The 24215-nt window shown below is 40.1% G+C and overlaps 2 protein-coding genes across 2 annotated transcripts in view; one reads left to right on the top strand and one right to left on the bottom strand.

Moving 5' to 3' along the window:
* pou6f2 (POU class 6 homeobox 2) overlaps positions 1-1888 on the bottom strand; it is a 65298-nt gene extending 63410 nt beyond the window's left edge. The window contains exon 1 of the mRNA XM_018693700.2: positions 1543-1888. Coding sequence (XP_018549216.1) covers positions 1543-1714 — 172 coding nt within the window. The 5' untranslated portion in view covers positions 1715-1888. The remainder of the gene's footprint in view (positions 1-1542) is intronic.
* Positions 1889-8498: 6610 nt separating this feature from the next.
* vps41 (VPS41 subunit of HOPS complex) lies at positions 8499-23064 on the top strand. The gene is made up of 28 exons (XM_018693677.2): positions 8499-8716; positions 9091-9129; positions 12428-12535; positions 13972-14049; positions 15307-15381; positions 16406-16468; positions 16610-16675; positions 18233-18352; positions 18443-18589; positions 18678-18744; positions 18865-18962; positions 19195-19324; positions 19468-19583; positions 19681-19799; positions 19892-19973; positions 20099-20191; positions 20285-20412; positions 20562-20706; positions 20793-20834; positions 20923-20973; positions 21069-21206; positions 21308-21362; positions 21439-21579; positions 21666-21802; positions 22190-22289; positions 22384-22428; positions 22522-22601; positions 22706-23064. The coding sequence occupies exons 1-28, from the start codon at positions 8699-8701 to the stop codon at positions 22784-22786; spliced, it is 2562 nt and encodes an 853-aa protein (XP_018549193.1). The 5' UTR covers positions 8499-8698; the 3' UTR covers positions 22787-23064.
* Positions 23065-24215: the final 1151 nt, after the last annotated feature.

Genomic DNA, 24215 nt, shown 5'->3' with positions numbered 1-24215 from the left:
ATGCTCACAGGAAGAAGAGTGTGTATAAATACTAAAAACCAACATCTAAAGCCACAAGAGAAGGATTTTTGTCACTTGTCACCTTGAATCCACATCAAAAAATGAATAATATAATTAAAAAAAAACTTGACAAAAGGGTAAAATTATAAAAATATGTTAAGTGAATCAGCTCTTTATAAGAAGTCCTTCAAATTTGTTTTGCACAATATTTGGACTGGTCTCCTCTCAGAAATGTTCTACTGATATTAACCAAATAAAAACAAAATAAATGGAAATAATTTGCTAAGTGGGGACAGATAAATACTCAGGGGATGGGAGCACATAATTTCCTTGAAATTGAATATATAACTTCAAGTTGAAATCTTCCAGCTCTCTAAAATAACAAATCCCTTCAATCTGAAGTTACTAGATATTGTAATTTGATATTAATACAAATATTCAGTTTCTAATTTTAATGATTCTAAATCTCACTAAGGGGCTACACAGGGCTTTAAGGCTACATTACCTTTCTCATTACAGTAAATAATCTGAACATTTGCTAAATGATCATTTATGTCATTATGCTTATTGATTCACAACGAGGCACAGTGATTGAATTAGTCCATGACTCAAACAGCTCATAATTAAAAAAAAAAAAAAAAACTTAACATGCTTATTTAGACACAACCAAAATAGAGTGTGAACACTCAGTTAATGAGATAACTGTAAAAATAATGAGGCATGCTGATACAGAAATTGGCTAATTCTGAAGATCATTTGCAACTGAAGAAACCAACAGATTAAAAATAAAGATGAAATAAACTGAAAAAAATAACTATCAAAAGAGAAATCTCTGGAGTAATCTAGAAACTATAATATTATATCTGGATGTGCTAATGATAATTACAATATATGCTGTAAAGCTGAGGTTTTAATTCCACTAAGCATTAAGTTATAATCTATCTGAATAGTTCACTATTAATTCCATCAATGCTTAAATAACAAATATATGACACTAAATCCATTTATATTAAGAAAAAGGTGAATAATATTAGTAAACACCACCAAGACTGTGAAGAAAATGTCTTGGCAGGTAAAATTAGATTTTAACACATCAGTTAAACTTTTAAAAATAATTAAAATAACAGTCGTGTATTGTAAGAAGGCATCAGCATGATTCACTGATACTTATTTAGCAGTAATATAATTTAAGACAGTGTGATAAATATGCACTGCATCTCCATAAGGAACATTTCTGCAATTCAGTTTTCTCTCGCAAAGTCAATACACTTTCAACTGCTCTACTAAGAAAATCTGAGGTATGAATGTGCATGAAACACAAAAATGACATATAATACAATTCCCCCACTAACATACCAAAGCACTAAAAGAGCCAAACATTGACTTGCTTGCTGCACTTAAACTTAGTTTGTTGCCTGACACTGCTGACACCTGTCCCAGCACTGGAAGCCTTCAGGTTTCCCCTCACCACTGCTTAAGCCAGACCTCATCCAGCAGCTTCATGAAGGACAAGGGAAAGACGGACAGAGTGAGGCGACTTACCGTAAAGCTTGTTGGGAGTGCCCTCTCTGTCCGTGGCCTCGGAGGGCAGGAGCAGGGGCTCGTCGTTCAGCTCGCTGTCTGGGGTGGCCGCTTTGTCATCCGCCCGGAGTTCTGCCGCGCTCATGTTGCTGCGCAAGGAGAGCAGCGGCTTGCTCAGCTGCCCTGTAATCATCGGATCCTGGAGGGAGCTGGGAGCCCAGGTGGGAAACAGGGAGGAGGGGAAGGAAAAAAAGAGAGAAAACACCCCTGGTTAGATCTGCTTCAGCGTCTCACCCACACCGACTCCTTCTCTATGTCTCTACTCACTCTCTCTCTCTACCCAGCTTCTCCTTTCTATGGCTCACTCATCACTCTCCCTCTCTCTCCTGCTCCCTCCCTCTCCAGCTCTCTCTTTTATCTGAGGCTGGTGCTACCCCGCTGATACTGCCGGCTGCTGCCTGGTGAAGAACTGTTACGGATCGCGTGGCTTTACCATTATACCCTGTAGTCCTAAAACGGTGATACATCCATCTCCAAGGGCTCATTACTACCTGACATGTGCCTCATCTTCAGCAAACACTAAGCTGACAGCAGCCTACAAAAGAGGTCCTGGGCTGTGCGCCGATAAATAAATGAAATAAATCTAATTCTACATCCAAAAGGGAAGATATGAGGAAAAAATACACGCCAGTGATTATATCAATTTTCACATAAATGGGGACACAATATGAGATCAAAGGTGACATCTTGCAGCAGAGAGTGAGGCAACATGAACTTAAGGCCTGATTTAAACAAGAGATGAAGTCACTGATGTTTGCAATTTTTTTGTCCAATTATCTTCTCTCTTTTTTTGAGTCTTTTGCTTAGAAATAAGAATGAAACATCTACATGACATGATCAGAGTATTATCTGTCTGAACATCCTGGAATAGAATAAATTCAGCAAAGCAAAACTGTGAACTTCACGGTTTAGAAATGCAAAAATTATGTTTAAAAGCATTTTATAAATTGTATTCTAGGTTTAGATGCTTCAGTCAGGATATTTTATGTTTAAAGAGATCCAACACTTACACACAACTAATAGAATACAGTCTACAGGTTTGTTTTTTTTTTAACTTTTCCAAACACTAAACGGAAACTTTCTTTAAAGCCGTTGGAAAAACTGCTCTTACCTAAGCAAAGCTCCAGAAGAAAAGAGTAAAAAAAAGAGAGTGTTTTCAGCAAGTCCAAATGTTGAAGTCAGTCAAACAGCAGCTAAAACATGCCACCACAGCGCAGAGACCAGCTAGTACATGCTTTCTACTGAACCAGAAGCAGCCTCCTCAACCTTCGTGAATCTGAATGTCCACCACAGGTTCAAGCCTGAGGTTGCTTCCTAAGACAAGCACTGGAGATGTCACCTCCTCCCTCCCTCTCTCTCTCCCTCACACACACACTCTCTCTCTCTCTTCTCCCTCCCCTCCTTCACTCCCTCTGTCTCTTCCCCCTTGTGTCTCCTGACTGGAGAGCTTCTCAGACAGTGTTCACCCCACCTCAGGCTCTGAGACACAGACACACAGCAGCAGGACCACGGCCCTCTTCCTTATTTATGAATCAAGTCCAACCTAAATATGTCTCAGCAAAGGACAGGTGACCAGCACATATAGGCACAGAGAGGGAGGAAAAAAGGAGGGTCTTATCTTGCCCCTGCACCCATCAATACTCCCCCTACTTCTATCAGGGTGGTCGATGAGTTCCTGCCCAGAGGGGCCTTTTTAATGTGCTCATCACGGGAAATCAGCCCTCTTTGATATGACACATGATAATCTATGAAAATGTTAATCAATAGAAATAGTTTAAGCTGTCGTTAAATACGTGAGGCGGCTGGTCAATACTCATATCCCTGGTAACAATGTCACTAGTCATCAGGGCTTCATTTGTGGAGCACTTAAATGTGGGACACTGCGCATCAATGCACCTCTCTGCCCGCCGAGGTAAACACATTTTCCCCTCTGTCTGAGCCTGGCCGCACTCTGCATGCATTTGGGTCCACCCCCCACCTCCCACCTCCTCTCCTTTGAGTTGCTTGATAGGTCCACTGGAGGGCAAAATTAATACCTAATTGAATCTTGCAGTCATCAAAATAATCAATAGTTTTTTATTATTTATTCTTCACAGTCTGTTGACTGTTTGAAAGCTCAGAGGGACAGCGGAGAGCACAGGCAGCCCTGAAATTTCTACCGTTTCACAATGTAATTTTCACTGGGGCATGAGAGTTTGCAAGACCTATAAAAAATGAGAGCAGTGGTTTTTGTTAGGAGGTGGGGGGAAAAAATAAAGGGAAAATGGGAATCTTTGCCCCAGCAGCTACGATGAAAAATAGAATAAACAAGCTCCTGACACTTCAGAGAAGGGCAGGGTCCTTTCTGTCCATCCCTCCATCTTTTTCCCTTTCCCCTTTTCTCCTTATTTCATCATATCAGGAGTGTGGCAGTACCTCTCTAATGCTGGCATTTCTCTTCCTGACAGACTCCAAACAAGTGCTGGGAATGAGATCAGAGCTCTAATCTTCCCCTGGCCTCTGAGGCTCCAGGATAAGGGGGCAACACATCTCTCACCATCTTACGCAGCTGTTAATTACTTCATTTCAAAACGGCTAGCTTTGCCTATTTGCAATCATGACACCAAATTGGGTGTGTTTATTAATTTAAACTCATGGAATAATGTAATTACACATAATGGGATAACTGCAATCTTATTGTAAGAATCCTTAATAAAAAGGGATATTTTTAAAAATTACCATAAGCAATTAGATTACTGATCCAAAGCAGTGGCTGTGTAACGGATTAGCTTCATATTTTAAAGCAGACCTCAGACCCCTGATTAAAGCAATAATGTAAGTTTAAGAGGGCTCAAGGGAGCAGACATGAGGGACAAGGTTTGTCTCATTTCTTCTCTGTTCGCTCTGTCTGGCCACAGCTCTCAGGAACAGGTTGCAGAAACAAGAAAAAGCACTTGACCCCCTTCCCTCTCCACCCCACCACCCTCTGCCTCTGCCTCCTGTTCACCAAACACCCCCAGTGGCCCAGAGAATCAGTGGTTAGCAGAGAGTCCCGAGTGTCATCAGATATCCATGCTAATAGCTAGTGGTCTTACCAGCGATGTCCCAGTGTGAGGATGATGGGTTTCATCTGCTCCACTCCAACACTCACGACTCATCTGGTTAATGAACAGAGAAAAAAATATAATCAGTACTCATCATGATTGTCTTAACATTGTTTATCTTACTGATATTTATGTTATTTCTGTATGCGTACTGTTTTTGCAGTCGGCATACAAAAAAATCGCTCTGTACTGTCTTGTTCTGTACAAACAAGAAATGATACAGTACGTTGTAATGCTAAAAAACTTCAGAAAGATAAAGCAAAATGTTTTATTTCCAAAGATATAATGTGTATATTTTTGTTTTCGTTTTTGTGTTGCTCTGCAGAGGAATACTGCACAACAATCCACTTAAAAATCAAGATGTGTACTTTTTGAGTATACCTTCATCTCTCACTTCCACAAAGAAAACACGTCACATACTCAAAACCTGCTTCTTAGAGCCCAAGCGTGGATTGGAATTCAATTCGGACACATTTTCTCTATAATGAACTGGTCATTTGTCCACGGTGTTTCCCTGCCTTGTCAGGACACCTGTAACCCTAAAATGGAATAAGCCTGTCTCAGTAAATATTACAGAGTGAGAATTATAATCTGCACAAATGACACCTTGACTATATTACATGTGACTGCTCTCTTCTCTTATATACATTAACGTGATGTATCGCTGGAAAAACATGTATGGCTCTTAGTCAGTACTTTATGAGATAACAAATGTTTTCCAAGTACCTCATGGATCATCTGCTGAACGCAATCAACCCATGACTGCTTTATTTTAATTCCATTCCTAAGTGACCTTGTGATTAAAATGCAAGTAAATTCATACTGTTATTAGCTCATGTGTTTTTCTGCTGGCACTCAACAAGTTGGCATTCCTTGTTATGCAGCCTGTAATGGCCTGAGTAATGCAAGGACACAGATACTGAGAAATCTGTTTCAATTGCTGCAGTAACAGGAATAAAATAAGTTCAGTTTTCCAGGAATAAATTGCACAAAAGCTATAGGGAAGGCTAAATGACCTCTACCAACACAAATAACGACTACAAATATACTGGGGTTTTATGTAAAAAAAAAAAAAAAAAAAAAAATGTGACCATCTTAAAAAGGCTCAAAACTAAAACAAACTATATTTCAAGAGCTAAATAATGAACATTAAATGTATGTGTTAATTTGTCAGTCAAAGGCCAGCGACACCAAATCATTTTGAAGCACTAATTCTGTATATTTGTATCTGTTGTGTTTCTCTACTGTACTGGGTAAATATCCCAAGACCTTTATATCTAATGTGCTATGGTAGATGATGATTTGTCTCCCCCTTAGGGTTATTAACCAAACTGTTCCTCTATCACATAGTAAATGGATCTTTGTGTACTCCAGAGCAACACTGTGCATGCAAATGTGTCTAAATATTCACTGTGATTTACTCATTAAAATGCAGCAGGTTTCTATTATCTTACCTGTAAAGTTACAAGCTAATCTACTTCCTCTGTATACTCTTTTTTGGAATAGCAGCAGGCCAGTGGTATAAGTAGTGAAGATTTGAGGTGATTTTTTTCCACACTCATTAATATGATCAACAGTTATCCCTCTCTACTCCACTAAAGCTAAAATGCTCCCCAGTGGATAGTCGGTGGGTCAGTGAAGGCTGAGGGCTATCAAAGCGGTGTATTAAAAGGAGCTCTTTGAAGCTTGTAAACCACGGTGCCCAGCAGGTCCACAACAGATAGGCGCCTCTGATTGGTCAGGTGTGTGTGTGTTTTTTGCTAGATCGATCCACGGAGCTGACATTCTGGAGCATCAAAGCTTTCAGCACACTAATCTGACTCCTCCTATGAGGGCAAGGGTTGTTTTTATTATTTTCCTTTTCTTTTTTTCTATGAAATGCTTATACCTCAGAGGGGCTCCTGCATGCTTATGATATGAGAGTGAGCAAACCATGTGTTTTAAAGGCTTGAAAGGGAATGAAAACACATTAAAATCTAGCTCGGACACTGTATTTATCAAGCAATAAATAATGCAAAACTATAGAGAGAGCAGCAGAGAACCACAAGGCCATTCATTGGGCATACCGTTGGCAGCAGAGGAGTGACACCGCAGAGATTCACACACCGCTGCTCCTCAAAGTCAGTTTCCCCTCACACCGTCTCTGGAGACCAGCGCCACATACACACTGATGAAAGGTGTGAAAATCTGATTTCCCAAAAAGGATCGGTAATTCTCTGTGAGGGTGGAAGCCACAATCAATAAATCATTGCTAAGTAGATTGTAAAGAAAAAAAAATTATTCCCCCTTGGTATCAGTGCATTAGGATTCTCCTGAGGATGGATGAGGCAAGATGGGGGTGTGAGACAATCTCAATAAAGAAGAGGCAAATCATACCTTTGGCATTCATCTGGACTCTGGCGAGCAGCTGTCAGCAGAGTGAGGAAGGACAGGGAGAGTCGACTAATATCTGAGGGATTCATTTGGCCACCATGTTCAGGAATGTCTGGAAAAAAAAAGGCATTATTTTAGTTTTTAATTTATCATTTTCATTTTGTAGATCTGCAACAACCATTCAGTGGTGAGAAATAAACACATTTGTTCAAATGCTGTCCTGTATAATTTTAATGTAAAAGCTGCATTTTATTCTACTTTCTACATGTAGTTCTTTACATTTTAGAGGGAAGTATTCTCCATTTTACTCCACTACATTTATCTGAAAGCTATACTAGTTATGATGCAGATGCATATTTTAAATACAAAACTTAATCAGCTCAAAAAATAATGGGGCACTGTCAAAATGAGCTCCAAGTTGACCTGCTGGGGCATTAAATGCTGCACGCATCACTATAATCTAATAACATAAAGCATATGTAACACTTTGAGGGTATGCTACATATGAGCTAATAATACTTATAATAACGCAGGGCCTTGAAAACAGGACTTTAACATGTTTAACTTTATATTGTGCTACTAATACTTTTACACAGTAGTTCTGAAAAATGTACCTTGGCACTTTAAGTATCAAAAGTAAAAGTGCTTATTTTGCAGCAAAATTACCCCTGTGAGTGATGTATTATATGTTACAAAATTTGATTATTATTGTTGATGCATATGTGTAAGTAGGCCTGGTATTTTACTGTTGTAGCTGGCTGCAGTGGAGCTGATTTCATCTACTTTAGTTACATATTGCTGGGTAGATAACTGTAACACTGTCTTGTATTTCATACTTTTGAGAATGCTGTGCATGTACAATATTAATCAGCAAAGAAAACAGTAAGTGTAGCTGATAAATGTGCTGTGGTGAGTCAATATAGGCCACCACTATAGTAGTCTAATTAAATCTGAATACTTCTCTCATCACTGCAGCCATTAACTGTTTTATCCACCTGGGGAAAGTTTGGAGGATAGTCTGCCATTAAGTTATTGTATTTGGCAACTGTTCAAATTGTTGAAGTCGGCTTAATGAAATCTCTGTAAAGACATGATTTGTGGTTTAGAGTATACCGTCCTCTACCTGGCGCAGTTTAAGACTTTATTAGTGTAAGACCTTTAACTTTCATCCCAGAGAAAAAACAGACTAACTCTTGTGTGTAACGATAATTATAGACACCCCTCCACAAACTTGCGAAGCTTAACTGTCTCAAATATGAACGATACTGACTTTAGTAAAAAAAAAAAAAAAAAGTTAAAACCGGACAAAAACGAGCTTAAAATGCGTTATGCTTGTGGGACACAAGTTACAAAGGTAGAAAACAAATTTTTAGTTCTCACCTGCCCTAAATTGACGCCATTCCTCACCTTTCAACGTTGGCGTCGTGTCTCTGCATGGAAAACTGCAATACCCACAATGCTTCACGGCGTTGATTCAGTCATGTGATTTAACTTCTGACAGGGAGTAGACATCGACAACAAACATCACTTTGTTGTATATTGGATGCTCTTGACATGAAGCGAACCTAATCGCGCTATTGTGGACCTTTAACATGTATTTTTAAACACGTACTGAGATATTATAACGATTCAGATTGGATATAACGCTGTCGATTATAACAATGGCGGAAGTGGAAGAGGTAAGCACAGCATGCTAACGTTAGCTGGCTAACTGCTGTTGTTTTCTACCTTACTGCATCAATATAAATAACAATGATGACTTGTGAATGTTGTCAGCTGTCTTTTTGTTTGATTTAGCTTCTCATCTAACAGTTCCATCATCTTCATAGCGTGGGAGGCAGATATTTGCGAGGTTATTTTAGTTTTACTATGATGTGATATCTGCATCCTCATAAGAAATATGGATCAATGCCTCATCTTCACTTTGTGTATTAAGAGTTAAATTAAAATGCATCAGCCTCCTGATGTCTCACAACTGTAATCTCTGCTGTGTTACTGTGTCAGTAAGACCTATTTGATTGTTGAAATTAATTCAAAATGTATTTTCATTCAGGGCAGGAAGCCAAGTGAGGAATCCACAGATGAGTCTGAGGTAAGAAACTCATTAACAATTTACTATTTGTGCTCCCCCTTATTTGTCCTGCAGAAAGACAGAGTAAAAAGAAGTTTATTTAAGGTCAAATGAGTAAAGGAAAAAAATTTGCACCCAGAAATGTCATGCAGTTGCACCAGTATGTTGATGTAAAAATGCATCAACAGCAACATATTCTCAACGTCAGGGGGTGTGAATAGTTCTGTCAAACACGGGTGATGAACTCAAATAAAGCTCGTTGCCTACTGAAACAACTGTAATACATAGCCAGCCTTTATCAACCCAGCTTGATCCCGTAAGGATCTTTGTCAGGTTTTGAGAGGTGTCAAACACTCATGAATTACAGATGGCTCTCCAGATCCATCAATATTATGACTGAGCTTTGGCATGTTACAGTAGACCGGCACCTCTGAGAATCACAAGTAGGCTAAATAAAATATAGCTTTACACATCAGCCTGGCAGGAAGGGGAGTTTGTCTTTATAAGAAGCAGAGAGGAGAATGAAATATCAGGGTTAGGCTGCAGCAGACGCTTACACCTCTCCGAAGAAAACAGTTAAGAGTGAGCAAAACGAAAAGAGGAAAATTCCAGGCTTGTAAATAGAAAGAGCTTCTGCATCCTGTTTTCTGTCTGTGCACAGTGTGTTCAGTACTGTAGGACACAAACACTCGCAGAGAAACAAGCATCAGGGGTTGTGGGATTGTGTGTCTCCTCCATGTGCCTGCAAGCAGATGATTATTTACTCAGAATACTATGAGATACTGTAGTTTGCCTGGTGTCTGCTGCTGCTGTTACCTGGTTGACAGCAACCTCACCAGATGAAGGCACTGAGGGCCTCTTTGCAGTACTCTCTGCTACTCACAGAAGTAATGAGCAGGATAATAATTTGTCGAAATTGTGGATCTTGAAAGTCAAAGGTGTGCTCTTCACTATCTGTTTGAGTTTAATGACATAATACAGTAATAAGTCCGGTGGTGAGTGTTTTTACTTGGTCTTGTTTTGATGCCTGATCTCTGAACTGTTCACATTGTCAAGAGAGTAGGTTTCATTTTAACTTTAGAGCAGCAGATGACACATAATAATGTGGAGAGTCAGGAGCGTCATTGGTCTGAAAGGAGATACCTGACCAATTACTTGAATCCTAACCCTTTAACCCTGCTTGTCTGAGACTGTATCCAAATTTTGTCATTAAATTTGCTTTGATATAACAGCTATGCTACCAAAAAGCACATAATAGTTCAAGTGTTCAAGTCAGAAAAACATGCCAAAATATGTCCTGTCAATGTACATGTGTATTTGAGGAATGTTCTCCTAGATGTGGATCGTGTATACCATTCTCTTAAAATGTTTTCCCTCATTTCGTGTTTTGATGATGATAACTGAATTTAAATTAGGTGACTGTGAAGGTCTTAGCATACATTTTACATCATTTTCACACTTGTCAAACTATGCAGTCACCGATTGTGTCGTGTGTCTGCATTGACCATGTTTGTCCAATCATATATTCAGATTTTACTTTAATTTGTCACCCATCCTGTCACCCATGGGTGGCAGAATGATTCATTATTTCCTTAATGATGAAGGGCGCATGCCCCCCTCTCTCATCTTGAATATAAGTGTGTGACTAGTGTGGTCCTCAGTGTGTATTTGAAAGCAGAACATGTAGAGAGAAGGTTCAGCTTGTTGTGTCTTAACTGCCACAAGGCAAAGAATATGGCAGAAATGGTTACAGAAACAAAGTAGTTGACAAAACAAAGAGCAACTTACAAGAGATGGCAAAAGTTTGAAAATGGGTGGTTTCTCTCTGGGGATGAAGTTTGCCTTTGTTGTTTGATACGCCTTTGAAACCCGTGACAAATGCCCTCGCATCAGAAATCTCACAACCAGAATACACAGGAAATAGCCTAGATATGGCGTTGTTGAGTGGGAAAGGATTGTTTTTGAAAATAACATTTTTTCCACGCTATTGTCCCCCACCTCTAACCCAGTAGCACATAATGGCAGACAATGTTTTGAGTTGATGCACCCTCTGGGCAGCCACAGACTGTGCAGCATTGGTTATAAACTGAATTATGAGTAATATTCAGGCTGTGACTGGCCGCAAATGTTGGCTCACGCTGGAAAGTGTAGCACTGTAGAATACCTTAAGTTTGTTTTATGAAAAGACCAGATTCATGTATTTCACTGGGGGATGAATGAAAATAAATATTACTTTGTGCTGCATTTCACGCGGTGTCTTTGTGCATATATCTCCTGGTACACACATTCAAGACATATGAATTTCTTTGAAGAGGTCAGAATACATGCAGCATCGGTCTGATTCTTTCTCATGGATGCTGCAGCAGTCATGGTCGGCATTGTGGTGTAAACCAACATTTATTAGTTGCATATTAATCAGTGGTGATTAATAGGAATGTTGCTTAAGACTATGAGCAGCCCACTGTTTATTATCTTTTTTATACAGTGCTGTCATGTGTGTATATATAAATGGATGTAAAGCTGAAACATCCTGTTTTGAAAAATTTAAATAGCATAAAATGGCTTCATGTGGCTTCACCTTTTTATGCGTAAACAACGAAATCTTAAAATATATCACCACATAGGAATTAACAGCTGTTGCATTGTAATGATATAATTGGCATGTGTTATGGTCGCACAAAACCCTGCTGCTAAATTTCTAATTCTAAGCAAGGTGTAGTTAAAAATACAATATTTGCATTATCTTTTTTTTGTTTGTTTGTTTGTTTTACACTTGTGAAGAGTTTTGTCTGAAGTGCTGAGGAACACAATTCACTGCATTGAACATCAAGTAATTTGATGTGATTTTGCATGTAAAAGTACATTTTAGCACTGGAAAAATATTCCTTACAAATACTTTTATTTTCTCATGCGATGGTTAAAGCCATGTGGAGTTTTCTTATAGACAAACAAACTTTAACTGTTTCTCAACAGACATTTTTTACATCCACATTTACAAGCTAGCAGTCTTCTCTACCATCACCCACCCACATGTAAAAACGCTGCTCTACAGCACCTCTAGTGGTCAAAAACTCCATAAGCTACCTTTAAGTTAAGTTATACTGGAGCATATGAAGTCATGTCACATAGCACAGGATTTAAATGACTTGAGCTGGACATTTTGTCTGTTCCAGTTGACTGCATGAAGGGTTTTGTTGGGGGCTTTTCAAAAAGCATTGTGAGTTGTAACATTTGTGAGGGGACACTGTTGTTGTAATGAATACCTTTTAGTAAAATGATATAGTGAGAGCCTATCTTAGGAGTCTACTTTCTCAACCAGGAGGAGGACAGCGAGGAGGAGCCCAAGCTGAAGTATGAGAGGCTCTTCAATGGGGTGACCGAAATCCTCCAGAAGGATGCAGCCAGCTGTATGACCGTCCACGACAAGGTAGAGGTTATAATCCACCACCCACAAGGGCATTTCACTTTCAAGTCCGCCCGTCTCAAGTAGATTTCACATTGTTTATGTACACATTTGAGAGATGTCCTCTTCAAAGTTGGTTTTCATTCCCACTGTCCAATCTGTAAAGGCAGGCCATTCTTTTCTCACCTTCCCCTGCTTTTCCACTCGGGGAGGTGCATCAAAAGACACCAGGCGCCATTGTCTTCTCCTCTTTTTATTCCCACTGTTGAACGTTGATATTTTTAAGAGGGCCCCTCTCAGCAAGATGGCTAATCGTCGTGGCACCTGCAGCAGTACACGTGCACGCCTGAGCAGAGCAAAAGTCATACCCAGTTATGTCTCCTCACCTGATGTTTTATTAACCGCTATTGATTTTCATTTATTTATTTTTACTTTGAGGATTTGGTCCCCACCCAACCACCTCTTTTTTTTTGTTTGTTTTAAAATAACCTCAAAACAGCAACCATGCCATATTGAGAGACATTGCTTTGCTGAAGTTCTAAATTTGATCTGACTGTCTTTCTTCCTGGGATTTCTGCGCTTGTGTACCTTCTGCCATCCTGCTACATGTGTGGTCACACCAGCCCCCCGCCGCCCCAGCAAACTCCCACAACCTTAAAGCCACCGACAGCACATATTGCCTTATGTTGCCTCATATTTTAAGTGTCTGAATCGGAATTTCATTTGAACAATTCCATTCTGATAAATCCTTTTAAAAGTCGCTCCGCCTCACAAGGTTGAACCCTTTATTTATTTATTTTTGGTTATTTTATTTGGGGAGATTGCAGGGGCTCTGTCTGACATGCTCAGCTGTGCCTGTAAATATAAGCATTTCATTATAGACTGCACTGAAGCATGGTGGGCTCGCCGCACATCCACATGCTGGTCTAGAAGGGAGGGGGATTAGGAGGAGGGCATGGAGCAGGGGCTGGGGTGGAAGAACACACACTTAATCTAATGCCAAAAGCTCCCAGATTCTATAATTTTTTTGTCCCAGTGGACTCACGTACACACACACATATGTGCACACATGCATTTCTGCTGAAGCACAAAACACAGAAACCAGTTGCTGCTCAGTAGAAATAATAGCTCTGTGCTGGGCAGGGAGGTGATTAGGTTGCATGGGGAGCATGGGAAGAAGTAAGATGTACAGTGCATTTATTATGCTTAAGCATTTTAATTTGAGAAAAAAATGCCATTTCACACTGTCTGCTTTAATAAATAGGGCTTTTCCACCCCCTGCAATTTCACAGTTTTGCCTCCAAGCCCACCCAATCCCCACTCTGCCCATGTCACTCCAGCTCCGGGAAATATTTTTTATCCTCTTCCACAGCCTTCATCAGCACAAGATTTTTCCAAAATCTTGAATTGGTTTCAAGTGTCTTCTGGTTTAATTTACATCAAATTTATCCTTTTCTCAGTTTCTTGCCTTAGGTACCCATTTTGGAAAGGTCTTCCTGCTGGACATCCAAGGAAATGTAACTCAGAGGTTTGAAATTGTGAGTACATCAATATTGTTTAGGTTATACTGACATATGTACTACACTTTTTTAGCCATGCAGGCGTCAAAGCTCTGTCCATGTTGGTCCACCGTTTTGGTCCAGACTGAAATATCTCAACAACTAGCAAATATTAGCATGCTAATGTGGTCAATTAAGATGGTGAACATGGTTTACATCATATAACAATATTAATAATAAGAGCTACCGGTGTAACATGTCATGCTAGGGTGCCTTATCCAATTGTTTTGCTCTATTCAAAATAGTAAAGACGAATAGTGCAGTTCTTTACTTCTTATCGCCTTTTATTGTTCCTCTATGTGTTAAGCATCATACTAAGCAAATGTCTCCATCAATGCTCCCATGTCCTTTTATTGCCGTAGGTTGATAAACCCTTTAAATCCCAAAATAAAAGCACTAAGGATTCGACCTCATTACAGATTGAATAAATCGGACCTTTCACACAAGTCACTGTTTCACTTTGCCCATACATTTCTGCTCACCTGATGTGGAGGGAGTGAGCACTGAGCAGTAATTTAATTTGCAAGTCAAAAAAAATCTGTAATCAAGGCTGATTTGGCTGCTATAAAGGAGCAGTTTTACATTTCTGTACCTGCACTCATGCTTCTAACTGCAGTGCTCCTGCGGAGCACATTGATTCAAGTGCTACTCACCTAAGGAATTCACTGCCAGTTATCAGTCATTGCCTGAAAGAAACAAGGAAGCTATTTCACCAAATAGAAGAGACACCACTGAGTTCTGACTGATGGATCTGTGACACAGTTTTAAAAATGACCCTGGTCAGAATTCAGTGAAAGGCAGAGAAGGATTATATATGCCTACAAAATACCCAGGTGACACATTGGAGAAATTTTAAATATATGGTAAGCACAAAGCTTTTCCTCCTTTAGTCTACACAGAGGCTCAGTCAGGCCTTTTATTGAAGGTTGTCAAGTAACATATGCTTTAATTTATCCCATTCCTTTTATCTTAGGAGCCCTATAGTCTCATGCATGTCTAAATTTAAAAGCATCAGCAGTGAAAGGACCCCTAACCTTCTCATTATTAATGCCAAGCTCTATGCATTGACACATATGAGACCATGCATCCATTACATACTCAGATTCTTTTTTTTGCCTGCCGCTTTTTCTGGCATTTCATTTAGTGGGCTAAAATGTCAGCCAGCAACATTTGGCCAGCTGCAGAAGATATTCACCCACCTCTAAAAAAAGATGCCATGATATTGTGTCTCCGCAGAGTTCAGTGAAGATCAACCAGATCAGTCTGGACGAAAGTGGAGAGCATGTGGGCATCTGCTCCGAGGACGGGAAGGTGAGATCTCTCCGCTCATCACCGCTGGTTACTGATCCTTGGGGCCTGCAGCAGAAAGAATCACCAATCAGTGTTTTCCATCTTTCATAATTCGTCCTCAGATTCATATAAAACTCATCTTATCTGGTGTTAAACTTTATGCTAATGATGTGGAACTTGAGGCATTTGGTAGTGAATTTTCAGGAGGCACTTCTCTCACAGTCTAAGCATTAACCTGGAGTTTTATCTCCACTATATCTCCACATAAACCCATATTTTTTTCATGATGCGGGAATTTATAAAAAGCTCGCACCAATTTTTGAAGAGTAGGGGAAAGGATTGCACTCAGATCCGTCGAGCTGTCAGTCAGCCATCAGCCGTCTATGGATACCCTCTCCATGTTCTCCACCTTGCTGTTATCTTGTCTCTTCTCATCATTACCACCATCCTTCATGGATTTCGCAGTCAAGATATGCTCTCTGATATCACCACCACCACACCCCCCCATACACACACACACACACACACACACACATTTCTAGCACTCTGGTGGCAAAAACAAGATCTTGTCGCACAAAAAGTAGAGCAGACAATTAAAATCAATGCTACAGCAATTGTTTGCCCTCAACCAATTCAGCTGGCTGTTAATCCTTTGAAATCTAGCTTAATCCTTAATCACTGGTGCAGCTAAAAAAAATGACGATAGTATCAGAGTTTTATATTATTCCCACACTTAAAAAAAATCTTCTTTTTGGGGCCTCAGATAAAGGAAAAAGGGGGTGTCATGTTCTCTAATGGTACATTAGAGTTTTCTGCGGTCAAGTCCAAGATTAGGACCCCTGTTTCTAAACCCTGCAGGGTTCAGAGAATCAACTTGTCCACTAATTGGTGACCCAGCGGAGAAGTAGGGAGCCAATCAAAGTCTTTTCTGACCACAATTCCCCCCGCTGGCCTCAGATAGTTGCAGAGGCAGCAATTAAAGGAGAAATTTTTGAGTTATTCACCTTTGCTCACCATCTTTTTTGCTGTCTCGTCTCTGTTTCAGGTTCAGGTGTTCGGCCTCTATACAAGAGAGGGCTTCCATGAGAACTTTGACTGTCCCATCAAAGTGAGTTGGTATCAGATTTTCTGAAAACTTCTCTGAAATCTATTGGTCTTACCTTCATATAGCACAAAGAAAAATCTAATTTCACTCCTCTAAACAGTCAAACTTTATGGTCTAATCTGTCCCCTATGTATTGTTTCGTAGGTGGTAGCGTTGCACCCTCAGTTCACCAAATCGAACTACAAACAGTTTGTCACTGGAGGCAACAAGGTAGGTTTGAGTAGTACTTTATACTTGTGCAGTCATTATGTACAGTTTTAGGCATTTCCTGCCACAATAATTCATCCTGATTGTGTCCGGGGTGAAAACTGAATCCTGCAAACCTTCTCACTTTGGCTCTGCTGAAGGCGATGCAAAGGCCTTTGTCTGGTGTGAAAGGCTCTTACTTTTCTGTCTCTTTGCTGGAGTGCTCTCGGGAGAGCTGCCCATTTTCACAAAGTGCTGTTCGCTCAACAGTGTTTGAAAGGCAATGGTTCACAAGCACAGCAAATAGATGTCATTATCAAGAGGGTACATAGTCTTAGGATTTCCGGGCGCCTACAGTGATCTCTTTCCTAAATGTTGCCTCCGGTAGGTATGTCACTGCGGAAGGCGAAAAGTATTTTAGACGTTAGATTTGTCTTTTTACCTTTTGGAAGTAAAACAACTGTGTATTACCACATGCCAGTTACACCTCCATAAACTGCTCCAATGTAGCGTCAACACACAGCCATCCATAAATAAAGTATACTGACATTTATACAACAGGGGTGAGGAAAAACAACTTTTTTATGAAACCCCATTGTTAGTGTTACTTTGCCATTTTCTTTCAATTGGCGCTGATTCCTCTCAGTTCCAAGTTGTGAGGCCCTCCACAAGGTGCCTGTGATGAAAATCAATAAGCCTCAACGGGAGCCACGTCCTGTCAAAGGAAATTCAATTTTGTCTCCACAGTTCTTTTGTCATATCATCTCTTTGTAGAGCAAACTGTTTATTAACATAGCCCAACTGCTGAATTAAAGGGCCTATACAACCTTCTCTCAACCTCCTTGGTAATATAATGTACTTTTTTGGGGGGCTTTTTTAATATTAGTTTATATTGTAAGGAAAGTAACAATGCAGGGAATGTGAATGACAGGATTTGTCCTCTAGTATATGCAGCACAAGGCCTGAGCATTTAACTGTGATTCATGAAGTAGGTCTGCAGCCACATTGCACTGTGGTTCCAAAAAAACAATCTCAGGACTATCACCAAGCTCCTACACCTCGTGAGAAGACAAGACAGTAAATACAAAGCATGAAAATGTCATGAATTTGTGCTTAAATACTTATTTCTATATTTTACACCACCCACAGTGATTACAGTAAATGGTGTGTATCCTAAAGAAGCCATAAGCATTAGGATCAAAGTGAGAGGGATGTATGAAATTGCTCATGACGTCGTCCATGTGAGACTTCACTGAATGTGAAGCTTTCTCACTCAGTTAGAGTCTAATGAGCAGTCTATCTTTATTGTCTTTGTGCCTAAATGCTCTGAAGTGGAATTCAGATCTACATGTAAGGATTAAAAACAGGTTTTACTTCAGTATTTGCAGGAGAGGTCCTTACAGTTTAAGTTACATCTATAAGGCTGCTTCACCCTTTTCTCAGACACAGCTCCTGACTGCCTGTATCTGTGTAATGTACTGTGCATCTACTGCCCTCTGTAGGCCGTACCAAACAACTGCACTCCAGTGTTAAATACCCAGTGTTAAATATATGTATATGTTCCTGTTTCCTTCCTCTAAGCTTCTTCTGTATGAAAAAAACTGGCTGAATCGCTGGAAGACGTCTGTTCTACACGAAGGCGAGGGCTCCATCACTAATGTCCAGTGGAGAGCTAATCTCATCGCCTGGGCAAACAACGTGGTGAGTGTTCGGTCACACGCTCCAAAATAAAAAGCACAGTATCTGAATTGGAAAATGCTAATGTTTTATTTCTGTTGGGGTTTCTCTCAGGGAGTTAAAATCTATGACATCAGCACCAAACAGCGGATCACCAATGTGCTGCGGGATAATGTCAGTCTGAGGCCTGATATGTACCCGTGCAGCCTGTGTTGGAAAGACAACACCACTCTCATTGTTGGCTGGGGCACTTCCATTAAGGTTTGCTTTGTTATTTATTTAATTTACAGGTCATCACAGGCACCAGCTGCTGCAGTTTTTCAGTTGATATTTTCTTCTCTCTCCACAGATTTGTGTCGTGAAAGAGCGAAATCCCACTGAAATGAGAGATCTGCCCAGCCGCTATGTGGAAATAGGTATAAAGTATTTGTTGTTACTACTCCTGTCTTATAAATATATTAAATCCACTACAACAAGAGGACAGTACATTTGATTCTCTCCTGTTTGCTTTCTCTTCCTGTGTCTCTTTCAAACAGTGTCTGCGTTTGAGACTGAGTTTTTCATTAGTGGCCTGGCGCCGCTGGCGGATCAGCTGGTCGCCCTGTACTTTGTGAAGGAGAACCCTGATCATATGGTAATTATGCTGCTTTTCAGTGTCCACTTTATTACAGTCTAATACAGTCCAGTACAACGGCCCTGCCATAAAATATACATTTATGAAGCTTAATAATCAGTTTTTGGTGACACTGTTGGAAATGAACATTACAGGCATCATGATATTGCATTAGATTCCACATATGAACCTAATAAAGTGTTAAATAAAGGAAGAAATATGATATACAACTTTTTCATCATTGTGTGTGCAGGATGAGGAGTTTTGCGCGCGGCCCCGTCTCGACATCATACAGCCTCTCCCTGAGAGCTGCGAGGAGATCTCCTCAGACGCGCTGACCGTGCGCAACTTCAAAGACAACGAGTGCAGAGACTACCGCCTCGGTGAGACTATAAACCACCCCCTCCCTCCTCGAGAGAAATGTCACGCAGCCTCTTAACTGCGCTCTGATTTCATTATGCGTGGACTATCAAATGTCAGCTGTAATGCGCAGTACGCAGAGGGATAAATGTATTTTCATTAACAGTGCATTCGGAGGGAGAGTCGCTCTTCTACATCATCAGTCCCAAAGACATCGTCGTGGCCAAGGAGCGAGACCAGGATGACCACATCGATTGGCTGCTTGCAAAGAAGAAATATGAGGTTTGTGTCTGTGAATTTTATGAATGTTACAAAAGGTTACAGTCTATTATGTCAAAGATTAATTGTGTGTCTTGTTACTGTGGTTGACCTGTGACAGGAGGCGCTGATGGCTGCAGAGATCAGCTTCAAAAACATCAAGAGACACGATGTCCAGAAAATTGGGATGTCTTACATCAATCACTTAGTGGAGAAAGGAGACTATGACAGCGCTGCGAGGTAGGTTCTCCATGTTTCGACTGTAAGATGATACGTTTTACCAGGGACCATCTGACTCCATCTGATTCGTGTGTTTTGTTTTGTCAATGCAGGAAGTGTCAAAAGGTTCTGGGCAAAAACATGGAACTATGGGAAAATGAGGTCTACAGGTTCAAGACCATCGGACAGCTGAAGGTAGGTGAAGGGCTCTCGGTCATATTACAGTAAACATGGTTATGAATTGATTATGAAATGTGATGTGTTCTCTTTGTATCAGTTGATCAGTCTCTTATCAATATGGCTTCTCTCTCCAACTTCAGGCCATCAGTCAGTATTTACCCAGAGGAGATCTGCGTCTCAGACCAGCCATCTATGAGATGATCTTGCATGAATTCCTCAGGACTGATTATGAGGTACTTTGTCCTCTGATAGCCCTGTCATCCTGCGACAAATGAATTCGTCAATAAATATCAGCTAAGTCACTTTCTTGTTTCTCTCCGCAACAGGGTTTTGCTACACTGATCAGGGAGTGGCCCGGAGAACTTTACAATAACAATGCAATTGTTCAGGCCGTCACCGATCACCTGAAGAGGGATCCCACTAATAGCACCTTGCTCACCACACTGGCTGAACTGTGAGTCATCTCAACATAATATACTGTGTGTCTGCATTGATACTGAAGGGCCTCTGGGGTTGAAGGAGTAATGCAGTGACTTGAAAATAACTGTTGACAGAAGAAACTGACCCAAAATCATCTCTCGTCTGTCTTTGATACTTTTGCAGTTATACTTACGACCAGCGGTACGACAGAGCCTTAGAAATCTACCTCAGACTGAGGCACAAAGACGTTTACCAGCTGATCCACAAACACAACCTTTTCTCATCCATAGAGGACAAGATCGTACTCCTCATGGACTTTGACAGAGAGGTAAAAGACAAATCATTCTCTTCATAATCAAAGGATCTGTTCTAGTCAGCAGCTAAGTAATATTTGCTCTGAATTTATGTTGCCAGAAAGCTGTGGACATGCTCCTCGACAATGAAGACAAGATATCAGTAAGTGCACCTCGCACCCATCAGTCTTTTGAGGAATATTCTGGTAAGAATATCTGTTAAATGCTCTTTCTTTTCACTCTGCTAATAGACAGACAGGGTGGTCGAAGAACTCGCAGACAGGCCCGAGCTACTACACGTGGTGAGTTGAGATAACTTTAAATTTAATCACATCAAGCCTCAAAATTTAATTCAGAGCTGATTGTAACGTGTTTGTAACTCATCTTCTCTTTACAGTATCTCCATAAGTTATTCAAGCGGGACCACCACAAAGGCCAAAAGTACCACGAGAGGCAGATTGGCCTGTACGCCGAGTACGACCGACCAAATCTCCTACCTTTCCTGAGAGATAGCACACACTGCCCACTCGAAAAGGTACAATTCTTCACCTTTCTTAATCCTAACACACATCCAAATTTCCTGAAGCTATAAAATGTGAATTATGTTGAATCCTCTTTTCTGTCTTTCTCTCTCAGGCTCTTGAGATTTGTCAGCAGAGGAACTTTGTGGAGGAGACCGTCTTCCTGCTCAGTAAGAGTTAATCAGTGTTTGTTTTCCTACTTGTTGAAATCTTTAAAAGGAAACTAATCTGTCACGTTGCTGCCAGGCCGGATGGGGAACTGCAGACGAGCTCTGCAGATGATCATGGAGGAGCTGGAGGACGTGGACAAAGCCATTGAGTTTGCTAAAGAGCAGGACGATGGCGAGCTGTGGGAGGATCTCATCTCTTACTCCATTGACAAACCACGTATGATACAGTCTCCTCACTCTCACTCATTCTTCTTCTCCTCCTGTCATTTTCTCACTTGCACAATATTTCTTGTCTCTCTCCAGCATTCATCACTGGCCTCCTTAATAATATTGGCACTCATGTGGATCCCATCCTGCTCATCCACCGCATAAAGGAGGGCATGGAGATCCCAAACCTCCGAGATTCACTGGTGAAAATCCTTCAGGACTACAATCTACAGGTCAGACATGTTTCTCTGAGATTAGCTAACATTTTTCACTTGCAATCTTGATGATACACACAATCAGAATCAGTAATCGCAGGTACAGATGGTAGAGTGGAGTGTTGTATTAATACTTTCTTTGTCAACAAAAGAGCAGTTTATTCCCTCTGAAATCTTATTAGTACATGGTTAGTAGATTAGATTTGTAGCACTTCATGACAGTAGGAGGGAGATGACATTGCATCTCTCGTGTTTTATTGTGATATTTATTTATTTATTTCATTATTTAATCATTTATGTGGAACTTATAACCTGAGTAGCCCCGCTTAGAAGATATATTTACCACTCTAGATGATTTTAGAGGAGAAATATTAAAGCACCAGTGTTTGTTTTCCTGTTTTGAAGATTCTGTTGAGAGAGGGGTGTAAGAAGATCCTGGTGGCCGACTCTCTCTCCCTGCTGCAGAAGATGCACCGAACGCAGATGAGAGGAGTCAGGGTCGACGGTGGGTCCACTTTTCGTGGCATTAATGTGGAAACAATGAAGATTAAAATCCTTTTAAACTGAACTCTTAAAACTGTTGCTGTTTTTCTTTTCAGAGGAGAACATTTGTGAATCATGTCATGCTACAATATTACCATCAGGTAGGTCATTTACTGTGTGTTGCTGTGTGTGTTGTGTTGTATTTAAAAGCTACTTGTTGTTCATTTATGCTTCACACCTGCTGTTTGTTTCAGATATGGCCAAACCCTTCGGCGTGGTCGTCTTTCACTGCAGACACATGTTTCACAAAGAATGTTTACCATCTCCAGGAACAGTAAGTACTTCTACATGTATCATATCCACTCATCACATGTTTCTGTTGTATTTTATTTCATCCAAGAAGCTCAGACATAACTTGACTGTCCTATATATTTTAAGATTCCTGGGGTGCAGTTTTGTAACATCTGCAGTGCGAAGAGGCGAGGGCCAGGAAGTGGAATCCTTGAGATGAAAAAGTAACGAGGATATGTGCACTCACAATGTTATTATTGATGCTTTTATCCCCCCTCCACCCTCCTGCTGCTTTCCCTTTACTGTCAGTGCATCGATCAATAAATATCACTTTCCCTCAGTCACTGAATTGTACACTTGCAAAAATGCAAAGCATTTATATCGGATTGTCTCTGTATATTTAAATCTAACAACTGTAAAGTGCTGTACTTGTTCTGCTTGCCACTAATGTGATTTGGCGATGAATTGTCTGCAGTCGTCTGAAAAATAAAATCACATAAAAACTGTCTGGTTTGTGTCCGATAATTATGTATGTCCTCCCCATAACTCAGTTTAAGAATGTATTTACAAGTCTGATATTTCTGAGTTTTATCCAAGAAAAAGTCTAAATTTAATAAGAAGTCTATGATATTCTGTATATTGAAATGATTTAAATCATCAAAAGGCGGGGAAACTTTTAAGACCACCCTCCACACTATTTTATATTTTATTATTATCAAAGATTTCATTAAATAATTGATCCTGAGGGAAAGGAAATTAATTTACTCTTCACTGTTTGAGCTTTAGTAATTAATCAAAAACAAATTAGCAACATTACAGCCACAGTATATTTTAAATGTGTCTTAAATGACAACATATTCCTGGAAAAAGATGTCTAACCTCTCATTAGATTTGGTTTGACTGAAACACCCCTTGAGGCCTGTTTATACAGTATGTTGAACATCTCCAAGAGACTGAACCATTTGGGATATTTAGCTATGATCTTTGAGTGTGGAAATTTTGAGAAACAGTGTATAAAGATTCACTGTTAGTTTTTTGAAATATTAATGGTTTTGCTCTGTCCATATTAACAGAAGCTTTGAAGAAAACCCACAAACAAACTACAACTATGTGACCTGGTAATAGATGTGAAAGCATGGCACCAATAAAGCAGAGATCACATACTCAACACTTTGCCAGAAAAGACATCCAGCTCACTTGAGAGACCTGATGTCGCGATTTTCAGCAGTGAAAGAAGTATTTGGACCCTTTATCTAAATAAAAGTAGTAACATTACAATGTGAAAATATCCTGATACAAGTAAAGTCCTGTTTTCAAAGTAAAACTATTCACTAGTGGTCATTTTACTGCAGGACAAGTACTTTTTAGCACACTTTAAGGACATTTCGCTGCCAATACTTTTGCACTTTTCCTTAAGTTTGCCTTTTGTTTTGCCTGTATGTTGTATATTATTAACTTTCTACTCCAAATTGGGCATGTTTACACACACCAGGACTTTCTTCTGGCTGTCATTGTACTCAAACACAGTACCAATACCAAAGATCAGGAAGACAGGAAATACAGCAAAAACAGGGACAACCACACAACAAAGGTAAATAAACATAAATATATGAATATTATGTGCAAGCAAGTAGGTAAAAGACTTAATACAGATATA

The sequence above is a fragment of the Lates calcarifer genome, linkage group LG24, assembly GCF_001640805.2.
Source record: "Lates calcarifer isolate ASB-BC8 linkage group LG24, TLL_Latcal_v3, whole genome shotgun sequence".
Classification (NCBI taxonomy): Eukaryota; Metazoa; Chordata; class Actinopteri; family Centropomidae; genus Lates; species Lates calcarifer.
Note: the sequence above shows the minus strand (reverse complement) of the source record. Positions and strands in the feature narration are given on the sequence as shown.